At 37.3% G+C, this 22,191-nt stretch overlaps 1 protein-coding gene across 1 annotated transcript in view; it reads left to right on the forward strand.

Annotated features, from left to right (window-relative positions):
• OGDHL (oxoglutarate dehydrogenase L) overlaps positions 1-22,191 on the forward strand; it is a 56,933-nt gene that overhangs the window by 19,973 nt on the left and 14,769 nt on the right. Inside the window, exons 5-16 of the mRNA XM_035538297.2 lie at positions 625-740; positions 2,057-2,211; positions 5,080-5,226; positions 5,820-5,910; positions 6,782-6,961; positions 7,383-7,511; positions 7,906-8,085; positions 8,346-8,498; positions 9,081-9,183; positions 9,925-10,053; positions 12,511-12,661; positions 15,065-15,192. Coding sequence (XP_035394190.1) covers positions 625-740; positions 2,057-2,211; positions 5,080-5,226; positions 5,820-5,910; positions 6,782-6,961; positions 7,383-7,511; positions 7,906-8,085; positions 8,346-8,498; positions 9,081-9,183; positions 9,925-10,053; positions 12,511-12,661; positions 15,065-15,192 — 1,662 coding nt within the window. The remainder of the gene's footprint in view (positions 1-624; positions 741-2,056; positions 2,212-5,079; positions 5,227-5,819; positions 5,911-6,781; positions 6,962-7,382; positions 7,512-7,905; positions 8,086-8,345; positions 8,499-9,080; positions 9,184-9,924; positions 10,054-12,510; positions 12,662-15,064; positions 15,193-22,191) is intronic.

Consider the following 22,191-nt stretch of genomic DNA (forward strand, 5'->3'; position numbering starts at 1 on the left):
CTAAGTTCCATACTTATTTAATCTTTAAATTGCTTTTTTGTCTTTTATCTTCAAGAAATAAGTTTAAAAGGGAATGCAGAGCACTATTATACATTGATTTAAGAGTTATGTGCTGGTTGTCAGATCAGTGGATGCCTGCAACATGTCTTGAATCAAGATAAAGCATTCAAAAATAAAAACAGAGAAACTTTATTTTTTAATATTTAAATACTTTTAAATATTTTTACGTGTGCACACAATTTCTCTCTATGTAAATATTTTTTTATAAAATGTATTTTAAGTTTGATACATATATACACACACAATTTTAAGAACCTATTTTTCCTTTTTCCATTCAAGTTTAACATTGTCATGCAGTCTCTTTAACTTGCATTGGTATCAGTCTTGTACTCTTTATGTAACAGTAACTATTTAATGAACGCATTTCTTTAAATTCCAGAATTGAATCCAGCTCATTGTACTAATGGATTCATCCAAAATATTGACATTTTCAGTTCTTGATCTGTATCCTTCTTTTTTTAATATTTCTTTATTAAACTTCAATTTGTGGTGGCTTGAAAAAGAATTCTAATTTCATTTTTGTTTCATACCTTGCTTTGCTAATTGATAATGCACGTGTTGTAGGGTTTTATGGCTTACATGAATCGGATTTGGACAAAGTCTTTCAGCTGCCTACAACCACTTTCATAGGAGGAAATGAGAACAGTCTTTCTTTACGAGAGATCATCAAACGGCTGGAGGTCAGTGTGACATCTTTGATTTGTGATTTGAGATCCCAAGACAAGTGAACATTTTTCTAGTTGTAAGTCACAAAGAACTGACAATTATTAATACAGCAAATGACAGCAAAATAACCCTTGAACAGTTTTTTAGAGATGGTAGCTCCATTAGTTTCATTGACTGGATGTCTGAACTGCATAGATTAAAGATGAGTATAAAAATGTGAATATGTTAGAATACTATTTTAGGCCCTAGTTTTGCAAAAAGAGCTTACGTTGCTTGAAAGGAGTAGAACCTTTAGTACTTGTGTTTCCTATCATAGATAAAACACTTGCATACAGTTACTAAGAGAATGCGTTGACTTGCATATCTGACCCACACTTATAGCTGCTTATCTGATGCACAGGCACGTTTCTGTTGTGCTTTAGAGCTCTATATTTGCTTTTTGGTTTTTGTACTTCCAGCATGTCTGTGCAGCAGTTTTCAAGAAAATCCTTAAAATCATAATGTACAAATAAATGGAGAAAATCAATAGCAAAATCTAAAAGCCTCAAGAAACTGATTGGTGTTAAAGAGGAAATAACCTTCCAGTTTTCCCTCCTCTTGCCAGAGCTTTAGATTTTTTTTCCACTGAAGTTAACATTAAATTCCTTTTTAGAGGTAGTAGAGAGCATATACTGCATTCAGAATGGTTTTGACTCAAACTCACAATGTGTTTTTTCTATTGACGGTATTTTGAACACATTTTTTGGGTGAAGTGTTCTTTTTAAAGTAAGAAAAAAAATAGAAGGAGATAAGTTTTGAAGTGTCTTTGCTATTTTTTCTTTTGTTTCTCTGGTCTGAGCAGCTTGGTTTATTTTTTGGATTTTCAGCCTTCTGAGAATTGACAGCTATCAGGTAATTTGCATGAGGCTTTATAGCTGTCTTCTTATTGTCTTTATTACTTGACTTTAGGTGGCAGTTTAAAAAGACAGGATAAATTTTGATAAATCACTCAATCTTTGCTGTTGCGTATAAGAAAAGACTGTGCTATGCCTGTAAGAAAAGTTTCAAATTAGGTGAAACATGTCAGTAAGTTTAAGGCAGATACATTGGCCTATTTTGAAAGTATTGCACAATGCTGGATCATCACAACTTTTGAAATGTTGCTTTGTAGAGAAAACTTTAATTTACTGGCATGCAAACTGAATTCATTAAAATATTTGTTTGCTTATAGGACTAGTGTGGGAAAGATAGCTTTCAGAAGAGTAACAAAAAGTATAATTTTAAAAATATACTTGCTTCCTCATGGCCAGTTAATTCCTAAAGCTTCTGTATTGGTGCTTTGGCATCCTAGAATACCTACTGCCAACACATAGGCTTGGAGTTTATGTTCATCAATGATGTGGAGCAGTGCCAGTGGATCCGGCAGAAGTTTGAGACGCCAGGTGTTATGAAGTTTACTAATGAGGAAAAAAGGACTTTGTTGGCAAGGCTGGTGCGCTCAATGAGGTATGCTGGAGTGGTGCTGGGAAACCGCGCTGTGATTGCTGGGTGTAATCTGGTGTGGGAAGCTGGTGGGCTCAATAAACTGCTGATGTGGAGGTGAAGAGCCTAAATGAAATCTGGAGTACAGGTGAGTGTAGTTAACCTGGCCACGATGTCAAGGCAAAGTGTGTACTGTGAGGTATGTCAAGGTCTATGTAATGACTTTTCACCTTCTATTTTCTTAAAAGGAAGGCTGTGTACTTTAACACTTGCACAGGCTTTAGTGGTGAATCTGGCAATGTTTTCATTAGCTTTTGGAGAAAAACTGTGAAAAAAGTGTTTCAGCAGACTAGTTGAAACATCTTACTCCTGTGTGTTAAAGACTCATAACCTGTTTCAGAAAATAGAATGACTTTGGATACTGATCTTCTGACATTTGGTATGTACTGTATATCTTTCTGGTAGCATGTCATCAAAAGAAGTTGTCCTAACTGTCAGCTCAAGGAGGATTTGTAGATGGGTGAAATGTTGACATGAGCTTTGTTTGACTCGCTGGGATGCTAACGGTCTCTTTGGAAAACTGTGCCAAGTTGGGACTGGATTTGAGAGACATAATGTTATTTCAAGTCATGTTTTTGCCCTTTGCCTTTTGAGGTACACCAAAATGTGCTGTACTGTTGCATGACCTGGCAGCGAGAATTTTGTTCTCTGCAATATCTGAAAGCATGTCTGGAAACAGCTCATTGATTGCTCCCATTGTGGCTATCTGTTTAGAAATACTGTATCACCAGAGATTGAATTACCCTTTCTTCCCCAGAAAAAGGTTCTCTTCTCAGGCATGAGATTTATTCCAGTTCTTACATTTTGAAACAGTTTGCATATATGATAAACAGAAGAGCTAACAATATTTGAAGGCATGTTTTTTGATTAAGCTTCTCTGTTCAAATACTTCAAAATGAAGTATCCATTGGAGGTCTTGGAAGATATTTTGCCAGGCATTTTGTTTGCCAGTATTATAACAAGATTGTTTGTTGGGCTAAAAGTTAAATTTAAACAGAAGTGTTAAAAAAAAAAAAAAAGTCACTTAACAGCCAAGTGATTATTGCACTTGAGTAAGTTTGTTTAACAAGCCCTCAGTATGAACCATCTCCATTTATCCTGAGACAGGCATTTTTGCTGCTATTCGTGCCTGTCCAAGCTGTGGAAAAATCTTCAGTTTCTAGTACCATGAAGGAGCCAAATGTTATTCTCCTGATAAATTAATTGTCTGCTGAAAATGGAAGAAAAAAGTTTAAACAAGTTTCTATCCATCTATCTATAGCATGCTTGTTTTGTCTGAAAGTGATCAAGAAAACTGGTTTTGTGAACAACTGGTTGTGCTCCTGAGAATAGTAGCTTTGTAAAGCCCAATGATTTTGCTCAAGAATCTGTTCTTAAAAATGTTACTTCCAAGTACTACATACTTAGGTACTTGAAACTGCGTTTTACAGTAAGGTTTCTCATCCTTTGTGGTGTTTACGTATAGTTTATTGAACAAAGGGTCTTCCTCCCATAAAACACTTACTGAATATTTTGAGCTTCTGTGTGTGTGCATCAATCAACATGTCAAAGAGAGATGATGATCGTGTAGTCTGGTCTGAGCATCTTCTTACACCTGTGCAGGGTCAAGTCTTTCCAAATTCCCCCTTCTGTCAGCAGCTGCCTTTCATCAGACTTGCTCCTTGCTGGGTACCGAATACATGCAGCGGCAGCAGAGCTGACTGCCCTGCTGAACTCACACTGGCATATGGGGGACTTAGTGTGTAGAATTACAATATTTCCTTAGTGACAGCCTGCCTCAAATGATCAACTTTCTACTTGTGCAGTACTGGCTTAACTGGCAGCTACAAGGAGAAGGAAAATGGTGTGTTCGACCACCACTTTGGTTTGCCCTGTAGGGCCTGCTGTTCACATAGGACCCCGCTTTCAGTTTATATGAACTGACATAACCTCACTGACTTCTGAGGAATTATGGCAGCATATTTTAGCTGAGGATCTGGCTTGTTGCTTAGATGCCTGAATTGTAAAGGCATTCATGGGTTAGCTAAGGAGAGTCTTTCATTTTGTTTACAATTTCATCCTAAAGAGGTAAATGTCATCATTCTAAGTGAGGAGTAAGCCAAATACTAATGGATTATGGCAGTGTTATAAGCCCAACATTGCAAAGATGATGTAACTAATACAGTTATTTTCATGAAGATGTATTCTGTTTGCATTTTGTATCTCCAGGCTTTACAACATATGACCCTTTCAGCATTTGTTAAAAGGTACTTTTTAACCACTTGTATTGCCTCTGGCCCAAATGCATTAAAGAATGAAAAAGCAGAGAGTTGTCAAAGATGGACATCTATCCCCAGCTGCAGCTGAGGCAGACATTCCAGTGTCTTTGTTCTTGGCATGTTACCAGCCGGTGCCTCACATAGTCTGTGGAGCTCTGTCATTGAAATAGGCATGCTTTCTGCTCCTGTTTTCTTCATGTATTTGTTACTTCCAGCAAATACAGATTCTCTTGTGCCTTTTTCAATTCATAGAGGAGACTTCTTTGCTGGGGAGGGTTATACATTGGAATGAGCAGACTTTAACTTGGGAAGTGAATTTTGTCTGAGGTGGAGACTCTCCTTCCCATCTGAATTGTTTTAAGGTTGTGGTAAATATTTCTCAGATGGAGGAGGAAGACTTAATTCTGTCCCAGGTCTTCTCCATCCCCAGCATGTGACTTTCCACCAGAGGGCTATAAATGTGTATTCACAGATGTCTTAGAACAGGGTAATGTAATTTTACTTGATAAAAGATTTTGACAATACTTGTTAAATTTTCTTAATGCAAACACTTTTTTTTTTTTTTTTGATGAAGATTTGAAGATTTCCTTGCTCGCAAGTGGTCTTCCGAGAAGAGATTTGGTTTGGAAGGATGTGAAGTAATGATTCCTGCACTTAAGACCATCATTGATAAATCCAGTGAAATGGGAATTGAATATGTTATAATGGGGATGCCTCATAGGTAATGTCAATGGAAGCCCCGCAGTAAATGGACTTGCGTTTTAAGACAGGCTTTAAGTAGTAGAATTTTATTAACAAAGTTGATACTAGAGAAGCTGGGGAAGCAAGAGATAGTTATAGTGATTAATGGGAACACAGAACTGTAACAGTATATCAGTGAGAAGCTACAGGCTTCACAGGTGAATGCTAAATGAAACTGACTTCAGTGTACTTTCAAGCTGAAAACAAGTGTAGCAGCAGCCACGATATTTACCCCATTGAGTCTAGAACAGAGAAAGCTGGGTGAGATAGTCTCTCTTACTTTTGCAGTCTGTCTTAATTATTAATGTTATCACGTTAAAATTGCTAGATAGCTACAAGATTATTTTTTTATACTTGGATAAGTAGGTGTTATGGGCTGTCAGTGGGAATGCATTGGAGAAACTTTGCAATGGGATGGAGAAGGGTAGAATGAAGGATTTGAAGTTCAGGAGTTTAAAGTGAACTTCTGAAGTGCAAATTTCTGATGGAGGTGGTGTCTGTTTTTAAAAAAAATTATACTGTTAATTCTGTTATTACAATTTTTGAGGCATACTTGTGTTTGGATTTTTTTAGAGGTAGGCTGAATGTATTGGCTAATGTCATCCGAAAAGAGCTGGAGCAGATCTTCTGTCAGTTTGATCCCAAACTTGAAGCAGCTGATGAGGTAAGATGTTTCTTCAATACATCTACATAGAGTGATCAATATTGAAGGTAATTTTTAGTCATTTTAGGTCATAGTTATTATCATAATAGCATTATCAGCTGCTGAAATGCATTGTCTTTTTCTCTAGTTTGAGAAATATGATTTGAAATTAACAAATTTAAAGACTATACTGTAGCTGTAACATGCAGAAGGTGTCTTAGTTATAAAGCCTAAAGGATGATAGTAGATAAGTCAGTTCCACATCATATAACAGAGTTTGTAATCTTTAGGCATCTTTCTTTGTTTTATGTATGGGAAATGAGTATCAATTCTGTAAGTATTTGTGGCTTCACACTGGTAACTAGCTAAGCTCCACCACACCACTCTCTCATGCCACCTCCTTAACAGAACAGGGGGAGAAAATACGATGAAACAAAAGCTCGTGGGTTGAGATAAGGACACTCACCAATTACCATCACGGGCAAAGCAGACTCAGCACAGGGAGATCAATGTGATTTATTGCCAGCTAACAGCCTAGAGCAGTGAGAACTAAAAGCAAAATAAAAACACATTTCCCCCTTTCCTCCCTCTTTCACTCCCTCCTCCCAGGTGGCTCAGGGGAACATGGAAAGGGGGTGCTGGTTAGACCATAACACTTCATCTCTGCTGCTCTGTCCTGGTCACTCTCTTCTTCTGCTCCTCCCCAAACTGATTCTACTTGGGCTTATGGCAGTCTGGAGTTCCTCAAGAACTGCTCCAATATGGGTCCATACCATGGGATGCAGTCTGTTTGTGAAATCCATTTAACAGAATTAAGCAGAATTTTTAGGCATAGTTAGATACAGTTTGTATGAATAACATTCCTGAGTTGTGACTACATCTTGCATGTTAGGGATCTGGGGATGTAAAATATCATCTGGGAATGTACCATGAGAGGATCAACAGAGCAACAAACAAGAAAATCACTCTGTCCCTGATGGCTAACCCTTCGCACTTGGAAGCAGTTGATCCTGTTGTGCAGGGGAAGACAAAAGCTGAACAGTTTTATCGAGGGGATACAGCAGGGAAAAAGGTAAGGGTTGTTTAATGTTGCAGTAAGTCTTACTGGTACATTTTAAAGTATTTTTAATAAAAATAATTTACTGATAATTTTGTATTGCAGTCTTCTTCCATTTCTGCTTCACAGAAGGGATATAGCACCCATTGAACTAGATAAAGCTTTTAACATGTTACCTCAAGGGTAACTTCAGGAAGCAGGCTTAAAACTTATCTCATTTGGGAACTCAACAAAGGCAGCAGAATGCTGACAAGTCTATGGTTTATTATAAAAAATGCAATGCAGAATGCTTATAAGTCTATGGTTTATTATAAAAATACAATTCTATTTTATAAGCACTACAGAAACATGGAGTAGAGAAATCCTGCTGAGAAGCTTAAATTTCAGTTTTGCTTTTAAATATGTGTATGTTTGTGTGTATTATCTTCCCTCTTAGGTTATGTCCATTTTGTTACATGGGGATGCTGCCTTTGCAGGACAAGGTGTGGTGTATGAGACATTTCATCTTAGTGACCTTCCATCCTATACCACGAATGGCACTATTCATGTTGTTGTCAACAACCAGGTAATAAATAGAGCATTTTCCAATCAATTTGTGTGCCAAGTATTCGCTAGTGTATTTTTTTATTCTTGTTTCTTAGCTGGATGCACTGTCCCCTCTATTTGTTACAATGGCTAGGATGTTCCTGAAATGATTGTAGTATGTAGTAACTCTGATGGGATAATATTTTACCAGCTACATTTGTTTCATTCAGTTTGTAACAATTAACTGAATTAGGTTTGCTTTGTTTAGTTTTTGAGGGAGCAAAGAAAAAAAAACTCCTATAAGTAGCCAAAATGAAAAGCCTAAGACTACTGCTGTGTAAAATGACTGTCAAGTGAAAACATCAAGCATTCAAAGCAAAGTAGAGGGAGATGCCCACATCATCATTTTAATGGAATTTTCTGGAATTTTTTAGATTGGCTTCACCACAGACCCTCGTATGGCACGTTCCTCTCCATATCCTACTGATGTTGCTCGTGTAGTCAATGCTCCCATTTTTCATGTGAATGCTGATGACCCTGAAGCAGTGATGTACGTGTGCAGTGTAGCTGCAGAGTGGCGAAACACATTCAATAAAGATGTGGTTGTTGACTTAGTAAGTCTTGGGTTTCTTAACTTTTCATTCTGTGCATTTATGTACCATTCTCTTAGTTTTTGTGTCTTAGAAGACCCAATCAAGAAACATAGTTTGATGTCAATGACCTTTAGTTTCTTAATTAAAAAAAAACACACACAACCCCACGAGAATCCATGAATGTTTTTATACCATAAGTCTAAATCTCTGTAGAACTATGAAATTTAAAAAGTTCATTTTACATCTTTCTTTACCAACAGAAACGATCTTTCCATTTGTAGGTTTGTTACCGTAGGAGAGGGCACAATGAAATGGATGAACCGATGTTCACCCAGCCTCTCATGTACAAGCAGATTCATAAACAAGTGCCAGTGCTGAAGAAGTATGCTGACAAACTGATTGCAGATGGGACTGTAACACTGCAAGAGTTTGAGGTACAGTATGTCAACAGAGTTGAAGGGAACTTACAAAGCTGTTAGTAGGAAGACACAACTGTCATTGCTTAAAACCTTCCTCCCCTTACTGTGATTGAGTCTTCACCCTTTGACACTTTCTGTTTCAATTTGGTTTTCATGTAAAATACAAAGTTTTACAGCTTATTGCCATGGAGGTATTACTTCAGTAATTTTCTTAACTTAATTCTTGCTGTATGATGTAATTAGGAACAAATCCCACATAAATGTACATAAGTGTCCCTATAACAAAGGGACTGAAAGTGCTATGAAATACATAGAGTAGAAAAAATTTGACTAAATTCTGACATTTGTAGAAGGTGATTATGTGTGAATGAATCCTGTTTCAGCAGCGAGATATTTGAATGCTCACAGGTACAACTGTAGGTTCATGTTGATCACCTTGTAGAAATGGCAATTGTATCCAGCAATAAAGAAATAAAAGCAGTTTAAGCTTTTTATTTCCTTGCAAAAATTCATCTGCCTTGCTTCAGAGATAACTGAATGGTAGATATCATCTGTAAGATAAAAGGGTGTTTAAAAAAACAAGTTCTTGTTCTACAGGAAGAAATTGCAAAGTACGATAGAATATGTGAAGAAGCATATACTAGATCTAAGGATAATAAGATTCTACACATTAAGCACTGGCTTGATTCACCTTGGCCTGGTAAGAACTGTGCTTTCATATATCCTAGTGTTAATATTATTGTGCTTTTAGTTTGAGTCTTAAGTCTAGTACTCTTAAATGTACGTCAGTGAATGTTTCTTTCAAATAAAGTGTGTGACTTTTGGTTTGCCTGTGTTAACAGAAAATAAAACATTCTGCCAGATCAATTTGTAAGAGGAGCCTTTCTAAAAAAAAAAAAAAAAGTGGAAAATAAGGTGTAACTCTGAGCAACCTCGTCTAGTGGAAGGTGTCCCCGCTCATGGCGGGGGGGGGGGGGGGGGGTGGTTAGAACCAGATAATCTTTAATGTCCTTTCCAACACCAACCATTCTATCATTCTGTTCTATGATTATATGAGAAAGCACTCTCTTCAGTTTACTAGAGAGGTGTTTTTCCTATAATATTATCTTTGTTCCTTTGGGAAGAGGGAGGAGTATGTCTCATGCTCCCTTCTTGGAGGGATTGAAGTGTCAGATGCCTTTTACTGCCTGTCTCTGCCCACACAGTTGGACTTGATTTGCAGGGAGTGAAAGTAGAAACAAAACAGATCATGGTGTGCCTGTAAGATCAAGTACTCTTGTCATGCAGAAAATGGAAATGATTGTCTCCTTTTGAAAGGTAAAGAACAGATTTAGGCTGCTGCTTAGAATGTCTGTTAAAGAGTTGTATGTTTTTAAATAAATTCTATATAGCATAGAAGTCTCTTAATCATTCCCTGAACTCACTGGTTCTTTACTTCTAGGATTCTTTAATGTGGATGGAGAACCCAAGAGCATGTCTTGTCCTCCAACTGGCATTTCAGAAGACCTGCTGACTCACATTGGCAATGTAGCTAGCTCAGTGCCAGTCAAAGACTTCAAAATACATTCAGGTCAGCTGGAGTCTTTGTTTCTCCTAGTGGAACGTTTCTTGCTCAGGTTTTGTATTTCTGCAAATAAGTTGCTGTTGGGCCTTTTACCAAAGAGGAAAATGCCTGTGACTTGTCTTTTATTTTACTTCTTCCACCCTAGGGGCAAGGAGAATGTGACAGTTAAGGTTTTACTCTGTTATCCATATAATATCCTTTCAATGTCACACCACTTCTGTTCCCTACCATATTAGAACAGATTTTCCTCTGAGGGAGGTAAAACTCATTGTAATGCTAAGTTAATAATCCTTTAATTCATCAAATGCTCATAAAGAGCACGTTTTGGGACTAACTGGGAAGTGAGGTGTCCATCTCAGAAAGCACTATTAAGGTTTTTACAAATGCTAAAACCAGTGCTAATTTGGGATTCACTCAGGATGTTTTTCTTGTAGTTAGGCAAGTTTCTGCTCAGGAATAGAGCTTGGTCTTTTCAGACCTGGCAACACTGCTGGTATGCTATGAGCCTAATTTTAGTACAGCTGAATGAACTTCGTGTGGCCAAATTCAGCCAGAGTTTTCCTTTCAATTTAGCAGTTAATGTTGATGATAGCACAAATCCAGCTTTTTCTCAGAAAGTCTTAGCTTTTGGTGTGAAGAAATCTAATTCTGAATTTAGCATCTAATTGTAGTAAAAAGATGTACCTGTCTCACTGGTACTTGGCATTGTGTCAGACTTCTGAGTTAATTCTTTTAATCCCTGGTCAGGTTGAAGTCTAGCAGCTCTACAGGGAACAATGATGTGTTTATTTCATGGGGAAGCATGGAGCCATTTTGGGGATCTTTTTTTCTATTATTGTCTTATAGGGAATGTATGTAGGATCAAGAGAGAGAACTTTTTTTTTCTGGGTAAAATTTCTAGATAATCTTTCATCTCTAGAATCATCCATTGAGGAATAAAGTGTGTCTGCTGTAGATGTTCCATGAGTTTGTGTTCCTTTGGCACAACTAAGCACTGCTACAAGCAGTGAGAGTAAGGCATTCCTAGTTATCAATTGCAAGCACGTTGAGCGCATACAACTAACAGGTGTACTTTAAAACTCTTTTACATGTTTGTGTACTTCGGTGATACTGATAAATTTGAAATTATAGTTAGCCAATAAAATTTAGTATTAGGCATTCTAATTATAAAGGTAAGTCAGCCTCTATTAACTTGATTAAATCCTTGACTCTAAGTAATATTTGCCAGTACATGAGATAGGTTCATGCTTCTTAGCATAAAGCATTCTTCCTGGATAAATAGTTCTCAAACTTTGGTCTGCTAGATTCTTTTATGCAGTTTAAAAGGCCATGAGAGAGAAAATTTGGGGATAATTAGAATTGGAAGAGGATGAAGTACCTTTGAAGTACTTTGGCCTTCTACTAAGAAAAAAACGGTTTAGTATCTCCTTGTCTTTCAAAAAAAATTGGAAGACTATTTTGTTTTATCAACTGCTTAGTATGTTCTAAAGAAGAGACGGTTTTCAAGATTTTCTTGTTTAAAGTGAGACAATTTCTAAGAGAATAGTTTTACATGGAGAGGAAGCAGGGTGATTTTTGTAAAGATGGGGAAAGTTAACAAAGGGAAGAATAGGAAAATAACAAATAGAACAGCTTGCCAGAAGCATCAATGCAGATGTGAAAATAAGGTGGTGTCAAGTGACACTGAATTCAGTAAGCTTATATAACTTCAGAGCTGGAAGCACCTGGATGCAACTTCAAAGTTTTTTTCGTACCCTTTGAAAGTCACAGTGTTGCAATTTATACTTTGGTGAGCCAAAACACATCTTCACTGTAAAAAAACAAAACAAAACAAAACAAAAAAAACACAACCACCATTGCTTACCAACTGAAAATCCATTGGCAGCTGCTACAATTTCCTATTTGCCTGATATTCATCATATTGATTAATTCTGCTCGTTTCTCTCTTTGTAGTATCTCCAGAATCCAATAAGACAAATGCCAAGAGAAAATGAGAGTGAGAAAGAGAGAAGAACTCAATAGATGACATTTTCAGTCTTTTACAAAACAGTACTTGGTGCTAGAAATGTGAAAATAAATATTTAGGAAGAAGTATTTGACCATGAGTCATTTTAATTGTCCTCAGTAGTTTCTGACGGCCATATCTTATTTTCTTCTGCTAAAACAAGGTATGAACAATATACAACCCTTTGCCTAGGAAGCAAGTTATTTTACTTTGCTAGCAGTTCGGGCCTGGAAGAACTAATATGATCAACAAATTGAATCTGTGTTTAACTTGGCTGCAGTTATTCTGCATTTGATGAAGACAGTAGATCAGCAACTAAGATTTAAAGCATCAATCTAAGCTTGATGGGTTTTCCTGTTCTAGCTTACTGTAGCCAGTGGGGAGAATGGTGAATGTAATATGAATGCCAAATATCTCTAAAGTAGGTCCATTGATTTCTTATCTTTATCCTAATGTAGGACTTTCTCGGATTTTGAGAGCTCGCTTAGAAATGACCAAGAACAGGGTTGTTGACTGGGCCTTAGCAGAATACATGGCTTTTGGCTCTTTTCTGAAAGAAGGGATCCATGTCCGACTAAGTGGACAGGATGTGGAGCGGGGTACTTTTAGGTGAGTACTGAGATAACTCTGAAAAGCTGTCCCATACTTAAAGAAACACATTTGCAATTTTTAAGGAATATGTCCTTTTGAGGGAAGGGGAAAGCTGATACTATTCAGCATCAATCTTAATGTCATTGTTTCTGACAGTCGATCTCCTGTGTCTGTAAACAGAGCATTTTAAAGAATAGTAGTTAAGGTAGAACAGAAGTTCTTAGATATTTTCTTCCTTACATGGCTGAAAAGTGGAAATTATGGAAATTATTTTTTTCTGCTTTTCAAGTAAAAATTCAGCCACATTCGACCTAATTGCTGAGAAGTATGAGCAGAGGGTATTTGCTGCTGCAGATTCTGAAGTGTTTAAATACCACTGCAGTGGTGGCTGCTTGGAGCTCTGGTATCCTCTGAGCAAATATCTTGCCAGTTGGCAAAGCTCTTCTAAATGGAACAAGATCCTTTGTACTGAAACTCTTAAAGACTGTGGAGCATGAATGAATGCTGAATCTGATCACTTGGTAAAATATATACAGTTCTGCTGCCTTACCTGACTCTCCATGGAGTAAAATCTTAATGATGTATTTAATTGAACCCTTTGATGCGAAGCCCATCGCTGGGGGTGAATGAACGAGCAGCTGCACTATGCTTCATTGTGAATGCGTGCAGAAAAAAGAAATAAATCTTGGTGTCTGTCTTTTGTGGTGCAGTGCTCTGTGGTGCGGCTTTTCTGTGCTGAGCTTCATTTGGTATCAAATCCTTTGGGCTTTCTTCTTTTTTTCTCCCATTCTAATGGTAATTTAACACAATCCTTCAGACAAGACCTCAAAACAAAACTGAAAATCAGGAGATTCTCCCCTCCCAACCTCCAATTCCTCATCCTCCTTGATTTCAGTACCAGGGTCTTGTAAAGTTGTGAGCACCTCCTGGGAAAGGAACACATGTTCATTGTTCAGCAAGCTAACTACCTGAGTCAGGTGCGTGCTTAGTCAACTCTAACACACACCTATAGACTTGTCTTAGGAATACCAGTCCTTTCTATTCTCAGTTCTCTAACTGGTGCAAGAGGATTTTCCTGAGCTACTGTCCAGACTTTCTCAATGTTTTAAGATGAATATAGTTGTGCTCACAACAATATAGAGAAAACAAAAACCAAATAAAACAAATAAATAAAACAAATAAAAAGCTATTCAGAGGGGCAAAAGCTAGTTGAGGATTACTGTGCCGTCTGGATTTTATTATTCAGTCTTTAAAAAAGGAGTAAAAAGCTCACATAACAAGAAAAGCTTGATTTATATATATATATATGTATATACATGTATAATGTCAGTAAAACTGACAATTTTGTAACAGCAAAATCTGACTTTCATATCTGTATATTTCTGGCTGTCCATCTATGCTCATCATAATCACCTTTTGCTGAGGAAACACAAAACTGAATGTTCAAGAAGTGTATTGCCTGTCTAGGCCTTTCATCTTTGTCTGAATGACGAAACCAAAATGGTAGTGTTGAAAATTATTTCTGCTTTAAAAGCTGTTTGTGTGTGTGTTTGTTTTCCTCTTTCTGCCTCTCTCCTTGTGTTGGTCTTCAGAGATTCTTTCTTTTCCTGGTCTTATTTTGTTGACTTCTAAATAGATTTCAGAGCTCTTCTGCTAGCATTCATTATAGCAAAGGGAAATACAAAAGGATTCAGTCTTCAGTGTTGGCAGCTATACAACACACAGTAGTTGTTACTAGTATAATAACTGTCCTTCTGTTAGCGGTCGTAAAGCTGGACATATTGGTGTGATTCACTCAGTTAGTCTGCTCAGAGAGTTAATGGATTACAGTAATTACTACAGTCATCTTTGTTTTCATAGTGCTCCTTGGTGCCCCATTCTAATGCTGATTAATGCTGTTCCAGAGAACTGTAAATGGTGTGAATGGAAATAGTAGGAAAGAGGATGCAACTGGATCACGTCTTGGCACGCAGATTAGATTAGATTATATTTTTGGCATAAAAAGCAAACAGTTGTCTTAAGGAAAAAAATAATAGAATTTGCCAGGAAGGCAGAGTGGAACATTTTGATAACAATTTTTCCTTCTGTTTTTTGGCTTTTATCAGTCTAATATGTTTTATAACACCCACCTGACCCACCTAGCGGCCAACCCTGTTCTTCCAGTAATGATGAATTTTCAGTTTCCTTGAGTGCTTGAGAACCAGCCTGGATAGTCAGTGAAAGTCCTTAATGGTGCAGCAATTCTATTTAGACAATAATATTGCTATGTTTCAAACAAACTAGAGCGTTGTGTAAACCAGAGATAATTCTGTTGCTTGTGTACTTTCTAGAATTCATTTTTGAAGGTTTATCTTTGAAAGTAGCAATGTTAAAGCCCAAAGGTTTCATAGCTAACAGATTTGTTTCAACAACTCTTTGCAGCCATCGCCATCATGTGCTTCATGATCAAGAAGTTGACAAGAGAACGTGTGTTCCCATGAACCACCTCTGGGAGCAGCAGGCCCCCTATACTGTGTGCAACAGCTCCCTTTCCGAATACGGTGTCTTAGGTATGTCTCGGGGTAATTATTTGAGATTTGCTGAAGTTTTAATGGGTCTCAAACAAAACTTTGGAATTGATGACTGCTAATTAAGAGGATCTGTTTCAGATTTTGCTTTAATGAGGTTAAGCCTCCTGGCTTACAAAGTTTTGCTTTGTTACTTGAGTTTGCCAAACTTTAAAACAAACAAATGGGTCCTTCTGCAAGTGGCATTTAAAAATGAACAAACTCTGCTTTTGTTATATTTCAATATTACTCCATATGTAACAGTTTACGAAGAGCCAGGATGTACAGAACATCTGTCCTGTATCATGAGCCAGGATCTATGGAACAGAGGCCTAAAATCCAGCCAAAATGCCTACGTTAATTTCCTCTCCTGCTCTGCCACCTGAAAACAGTAATTCTGCCAAGAGATTAAAGGAATTTGCCCTGTTCATTATAAATTTTGCCCACTGTTGTCATATCTTGAAGGGCTTTTAACAATTGTAGTGTAAACTTTAAGCCAAACTTATTTGTTTTCCTACAGCGTGCTGTGATTAATCTCTTGATTTTAATATTTTAGCATAAATTAAAAATGAGATGGGGAAAAAAATCGAATTCTTTTTTTCTAAAGTTTTGAACGTGTTGCCTCTGGTATGAGTAAAATGAATTTGCAGTTTTCAATGTGCTTTAAGTGCAAAACTTTCTACGCTTTCCTGATGGTACATACACCTATTTACTTAGGCTGCTTAGAACCTGCCTGCACTTCAAAACATACAAACTGGGAGACTTAACTAGCTTCTGTTAGAAAAGGTACAGAATATGCTAGCATTGGTCTCATTAGTATTCAAGAAGAAATTACATAGTAACAACAGAAGATAAGTTAGGCATAAGAGAAGCACAGCTCAATGAGGAAGAGCATGTGGGGAAAAAGCTTTGAAAGAGTTACATATGAGACTAGTATCGAAACTCTCTCAAGATCTGGCATCTCTTAAACAAGCATTTTCACAGGCTACAGTTGTTAGATTAAGTTGAAAGTAACCGTCTGTTGTGGTTGATTTTGGCAATGCTGGAACATACACTTAATGCTTTAACAAAGGGGGAGGAACTGTCAACGGGTCACTTCATAACAGATATAAAAATCTATCCTAGTGTTATCTGAACTACTACTCTGCGCTGTATTGGGAAAACAAATCCTTGTTACATGTAGCATTGATCATAGTGGATTACATTTTTGGTACTGGAAGACATTTTTAACTTCACAGTGAATGGATAACTTCACTCTGACATGAGGAGGGTGGAAAGAGGAATGTTGAGCACAGAACAAAGGCATCTAATAATTTATCAAAGTGTTATTGATTCTACAGGTAAATAATGAAATACTATTTCATATCCAATTAATAACTTATAAAAAAGCAAAAGATGAAACATTGTAATAGATAAAAATGGTAATTTATAACTACCTCAAGGTTCCAGAAATATTTGATCACGGTCATTTTTACCTATTGCTAATAATATTAAAATTAAAATGGTATAAAACAGCATAGTTGGAGCATGGGCTGACGAATTGAGATTTTTAGGTATTTTTCTTAGCTCTTTGGCAGAATTGGTGTGAGCAGAACTTTGTAAGCTAATATATAACATTTACATGTAAACTCTAAATAGGAGAGTGCAAGAGTGAATGTGTATAAACATAAGAAAAAATATTTGGCATAGGTAGAAAGCAAGAATTTAATTTCATAGAATCATTCTTTGTTGCTGTTCTTATAAAAGCTGTTCCAGTTTCCTACTGTTTCTCACAGTTTTGGTCAGAGATTTCTTAATTTGAGTGTATTTATAGTGTTGCTACAAATTTTATGGGCAAGTCGGTTGTAGGTTTCTGGTTTTGTTTTCTTACATTCAAATAATGTATCCACATGTGAAAGTGACAGGTGTCTGAATATCGTTGAAATCTGATACAATTCCAGAAATTACATCTCAGTTGATCAGTCTAGGAAGCCTGGTGTTGATATGGTGTGAAGGGTAATTCTTATTGCAACAATTCTGTTTTTTAAAAATTAACCAACTGAGCTCCTTTTCTCTTTTTCCTTTTTCCTTTTTTTTTTTTAATTTCATCTCATTCTGCTCACTATTGTTCTTCCTCCTCCTTCAGCAGCAGAAATGAGAAAGTTGATGTAATACCTTTCACCGAATGCAAGCAATGGGGCAAAATATAGGTTTGTTTGTACACTGAAAACAAGAGTACCATTTCTGCGCAATTCTGCTTCAGCAGATGTGATGAAAGATTCTTAAAAGTTAACAATACTGATTTTTAGGTGTTACAAACTTTAAATCCTTCTTGTCTGAGACATCTTCTGGCAATAAAGGACATTATATTAATATAAATAGTTGATGGTGGATGATTATTTTACTAAAAATGCCATATTTCTATGCTGAAATGAATTTATAGTTAAGCTTCTGCTCCCTTGTTAACTTTTGCATATCAGCCTTCAGGTTTATATCAGGTATGTTTACTTGTGTATTGTGTCTAGTTAAGCATCGTAGAGAAGCAATTGAAATTGTTACCTGTTTGGCTGGTAACATCATCATTTTAGTATCTGGAAGAATGAGTGAATGTTTGCAATTCAAGGAGTCGATTCTTCAGGAGTTTGTAAAATGGGGAGAAAAAAACAAAAATTTGATTTTAGTTACCTGTTACTTCTGCTGCATAAGCCTGTTACACAGAAGGAGTGTAATCAATGTCCTAAAGTATTTGGGGGAAGGTTAAAATGAAAAAAAAAAAAAGCTATTAAGAATTTGATTTATGACTGTGTAAACATGCAGCACCTCAGAATTATTATGGGAATTCCTTTACTTTCTGTGAATTAGAGCTAAGTAAAAATGGATTGAGCAGCCCAGCATGATGAAACTACAGATTATTTCCTTAGCAGGTGAGTAAGCCAAGAGTTGGCACCTGTTCAAAGCTGTTAGCTTTGCACAAAGTTATTGTTGAGCTGGTTAGGAACTCCTGGGATGTAACCACTCCATTGAAAATGATTCTCTGATGTGATTGATTTCTCTTAAAAAACAAAGGCAGTCTTGTTATAGCTCAAACAATTGCTTATGTTTTGTATACCAGAAGCAATAAAGTGTTTGCAATGGGACATTAAGTCAGGGTATTTAACAACCTCTAATAATCTTATTAGACATCCTACGTCTCCTATTTTTAGCTATCTTGAGATTATTACAATTTAGTTCTGTGTCTGCTCATGTAGCTATAATTTTCACTTTCATTGAAACTGAATGTCTGGAAGTATGAAGTCATGAAGAAGTTTGTCTGCATTTATTTGCTGATCAAGATAGAAGAGAAGAGCAGAACTAACTTACAGGCTGTCCACACCACAGCGTTTTTTAAATACTTGAAAGGATCTCCTGTCTTTCTTTACTACCCTCAGAATGACTTGTGTAGTGCTGATCCTCCAACCAGGAGAAGCAATTCTCTCTCAGGTTCAAAGCTGGCTTTAAGAGGTCTTGGGCTGTAGCATCCCCTATTGGGAACTTCCAGGGAATGTTCGAGCATGATAGACTTGGAACTAGTGTAAAGCTCAGCAAAGTCTTCAATTTAAGAGACCTGGACTACAGCTTTTTCAAGTGGGAAGGTTGTCGTTAAGACAGAAGACAAAGGGAAGAGGACAGGTGTTCATTTAAACTTTTTTTTTTTGCAATACACTCCTAGGATGAAATATGTAGTGTTACTGCTCATTCAGAACAACATGTTTTTAAGGTTAGGAGTACAAAATATTCTTACCTGTCAGAAATGGTGTTGGGAAATAGGACAGACCGTAGAAAGCAAGGACCAGTTTTTCAGTGGCACCTACATGGAGCTCTAAGGCATGAATGTTTCTGTTCTACAGGGTCAGCCACCAGTCCCGGACTATGTTTGGGTTTTTGAAAAGATATGCATCCCCCTGTTAGGCCTTGAGCTTAGATTTTACATTAAACACAGCACATATTTGTCTTTGTAACTTTCCTCGTTCTGCTGTAAATCCCTGCACTGACAAGCCATCTATGGCTATTAGTTAACATTCATGCCTTGAATCCCTTTGAAATCGTACTGAATTAAGCTGTAGCCTCACTTATGTCAATTGGAAGAACTACAGTTCTATGACAACGATGCAAAACGCTGTGGGGGAAAAACACAGCATAATATGCTGTGTAAGCTGCCACTTTGCTTGAAAGCACCTCTTCCTCTGCCAGAGTGATGGAAAAACAGTAAGGGAGCACAGCAGGAACTGGACTAACAGAAACACGCCTTTCTGCTATGGCTGCCATCTAGGGACCTTAATGAACTTCAGCAATTAAAACATTAGTTTTGCAACCTTAGTCAAGTGCTGTGTATTTTTGTTTGGTAGGCTTCCAAACAGAGGGAGAGACACAAAACTGCTGTGTGGATCCTGGTCCCCTGTGCCATGGTGTGCTCTGAGCCCTGAGAGGCAGCTGGGAGTTCAGGAACTGCCTGGGGACTCTCGAGCACTTTCTGGGTGGTACAGATGCTTCACCTTTCCTTCTTTGAAAGCTACACCATGCAGTCTGGTTGACTTGGCACTCGGTTTCCTCACAGCTTAAACCTGTTCTCTCAGTGTCTAGCTGTATAAGAATTAATCCTTTTAAAATGACAAAGTTTGCACGGGATTATGAAGAAATGTTCAGTTCTGGCCTCTGCAGACACAAGCAATACAAGTTTGTAATGTCTGCTGCAGTTTTTTAACCCTTTACTCTTGTCTGAAGTTAAGCCCTCTCAGGGGTCCTGGATAGCAAGCTGCTGCCCTGTAGTCACATCTCACCTCTAGAACTGTGGAATCTTTGTAGCGCAGGTCACCTTCCCTGACCTGGATGCACCTGGTGCCCCAACAAATCCCTTTCAGGAAAAGCACCTCAACCTGTCCACCTTGCATCTGTCTAGACAGCTTTCGACCTATATAAATATATATTATATAAAAATATATTTAGCACTATTTAGCTCTTCAGTTTTCTCCACATGCATGTAGAAGTAGTAATTCTCAACAGACTTCTTAGCAAGTGCTATAATTTCTGGTAGAACATCTTTAATGTCTTTAACATCTTTAAGACTCTTATTGTCGTTTGCATGGTGGAAAGTGAGTTCTGATATACCAGAGGTAGATATACCACAGACACACGTTCCATGAAATAGTAGTCCTTGTAGTAGCAATTTCAAAATATTAATCAGAATGTGTAGATAACATTTAAACATATTTGAGAAAGTATATTCATGGCTGTCAGAAAGCTTGCAAAAGGTATTGGTGTTGGGATCACATCTTTTAATACAACTTCACCTGTGACAGCATCACCTTGTGGAGGTTACTAGCACAAAGTGAGCAACAAGATAGGTAGTGAGAAATGGTGCTCTTTTTTCCATATGAAATTTATGGATGATTTCAATATATGAAACAAAATCATGTGTGCGCTCTGACCAAGTTTTAAATGCGCATTTAGCTCCATACTCTTCAAAAAGCACTGTGTGATTACTGAAGACTCAAAGTGGTCAAGACCTCAGGTTTTTCTTTTCTAAAAGCTAGATTACCCCATCCTTACAGAGAGCAGCATATGCGCAAATAAGCCTTGAACATATTGCATATTTTCTCAACCATGTCACCCAATCAGATGAAATGGTCTCTTAATGCTTGTGTAAAATTAGAATGGGATTCAAGCCTACCTAGGGAAATCTATTTCTCAGATACCTTTGGGAGCGTGCATTGAAGGAGTTGTGTAGGTTTTCCCCCTGTTTGCATTATGCTAAAAACAATAGTCACAGAAATAAGGAGGACAGAGATTTAAAATATGTTGTGAAAGAAAGGCCATCCAAGCAGTCAGGCCGAAGGAATGGTCAGCAAAAACCATCCTCTTTGGTAATGCACTGTCATAGCCAGACTGTCTTTAAGTTGCTAACTTAGTGGTCTCCTTTTGCCCTCCCAACCTGCCCGTTTCCTTGTGGTGAGAACACGAGCATCTGCTGGAGTCATGGATGGATTGTTTAGAGTTCAGCACTCCAGAAGCCAAGTGACTCAAAGATTTCTTGCCATGGAGATGGTAAACAAAAAGCTGGGTTGGAATCACTGAGGACCGTGCTATGAAGACACTATAAAAGTAGTATGCTAAAGCTGTTACCTCCACAAATAAACAATTTCACTTGGAGCTCGTCTTGCTGTTTGTCTCATGCAGTTAATTTGTTCTGTAGTTGTCCATCATACTAACCTTCCAGGAAAGGTTAGAGTTAAGCTAGAGCGATTTCAGTCTTATACGTAGTTGACCTGTGTCCATGTAAAGTGTTGGAAGGACGTTCTTGTAGTTCTTGTTCAGAGAGGGACTTGCTTTATCTATGCCTGGCTCATAATAGTTTTGCTGTGGGTTTTCCCTGTGGAACTGGACAAGTTAGTTTAAACTTTCTGTAATGATATGTTCATTGGTTCTCAATTTTACAGGGTGGAAATGTTAGTCCTTCACCCTTTTTTTCCAGCTTGTCAGTAAATCTTTCAGGGAAGGAACTACTTGTATGTATTTGTGGCATCCAGCATGTGAAGACCTCGATCTTAATTTAGAGCTCTGAGTATCTCTATGATAGCATAAAGTAAAAGTTGAACAAAACTAAAAAGGGCAAAGAAGGTTTGAATAGGTTTGACTTGACCCTGAAATATTCTTCACAACTAAATCAATTAGTTTGCACTGATAACCTTAAAATAACTCACATACTGCGTGTGTCACAGGTTTTCTTTTTTTTCCCTATTCCTGGTATGCTGGGCCATCATAAAAGTTTTTTTTTTTTAATTGTTATTATTTTTATTATTGTGTATTGCTTTCTGTTACTGCTTATTGTTGTTCTGGTTTTATAGTTTTGTTTAAAGTAATTCCTGTATTCACTGAAGATAGGCCTGGGTATAAATCACAAATTATATGAGGCAGGCCAGCTCTCAGTTGCTGGTGACTCTGAAGCAGTTTTCTGTGTGTGGAGAATATAGAGATGCTAAACTCATC

This window comes from Cygnus atratus, chromosome 7 (assembly GCF_013377495.2).
Source record: "Cygnus atratus isolate AKBS03 ecotype Queensland, Australia chromosome 7, CAtr_DNAZoo_HiC_assembly, whole genome shotgun sequence".
In the NCBI taxonomy this organism is placed as follows: domain Eukaryota; kingdom Metazoa; phylum Chordata; class Aves; order Anseriformes; family Anatidae; genus Cygnus; species Cygnus atratus.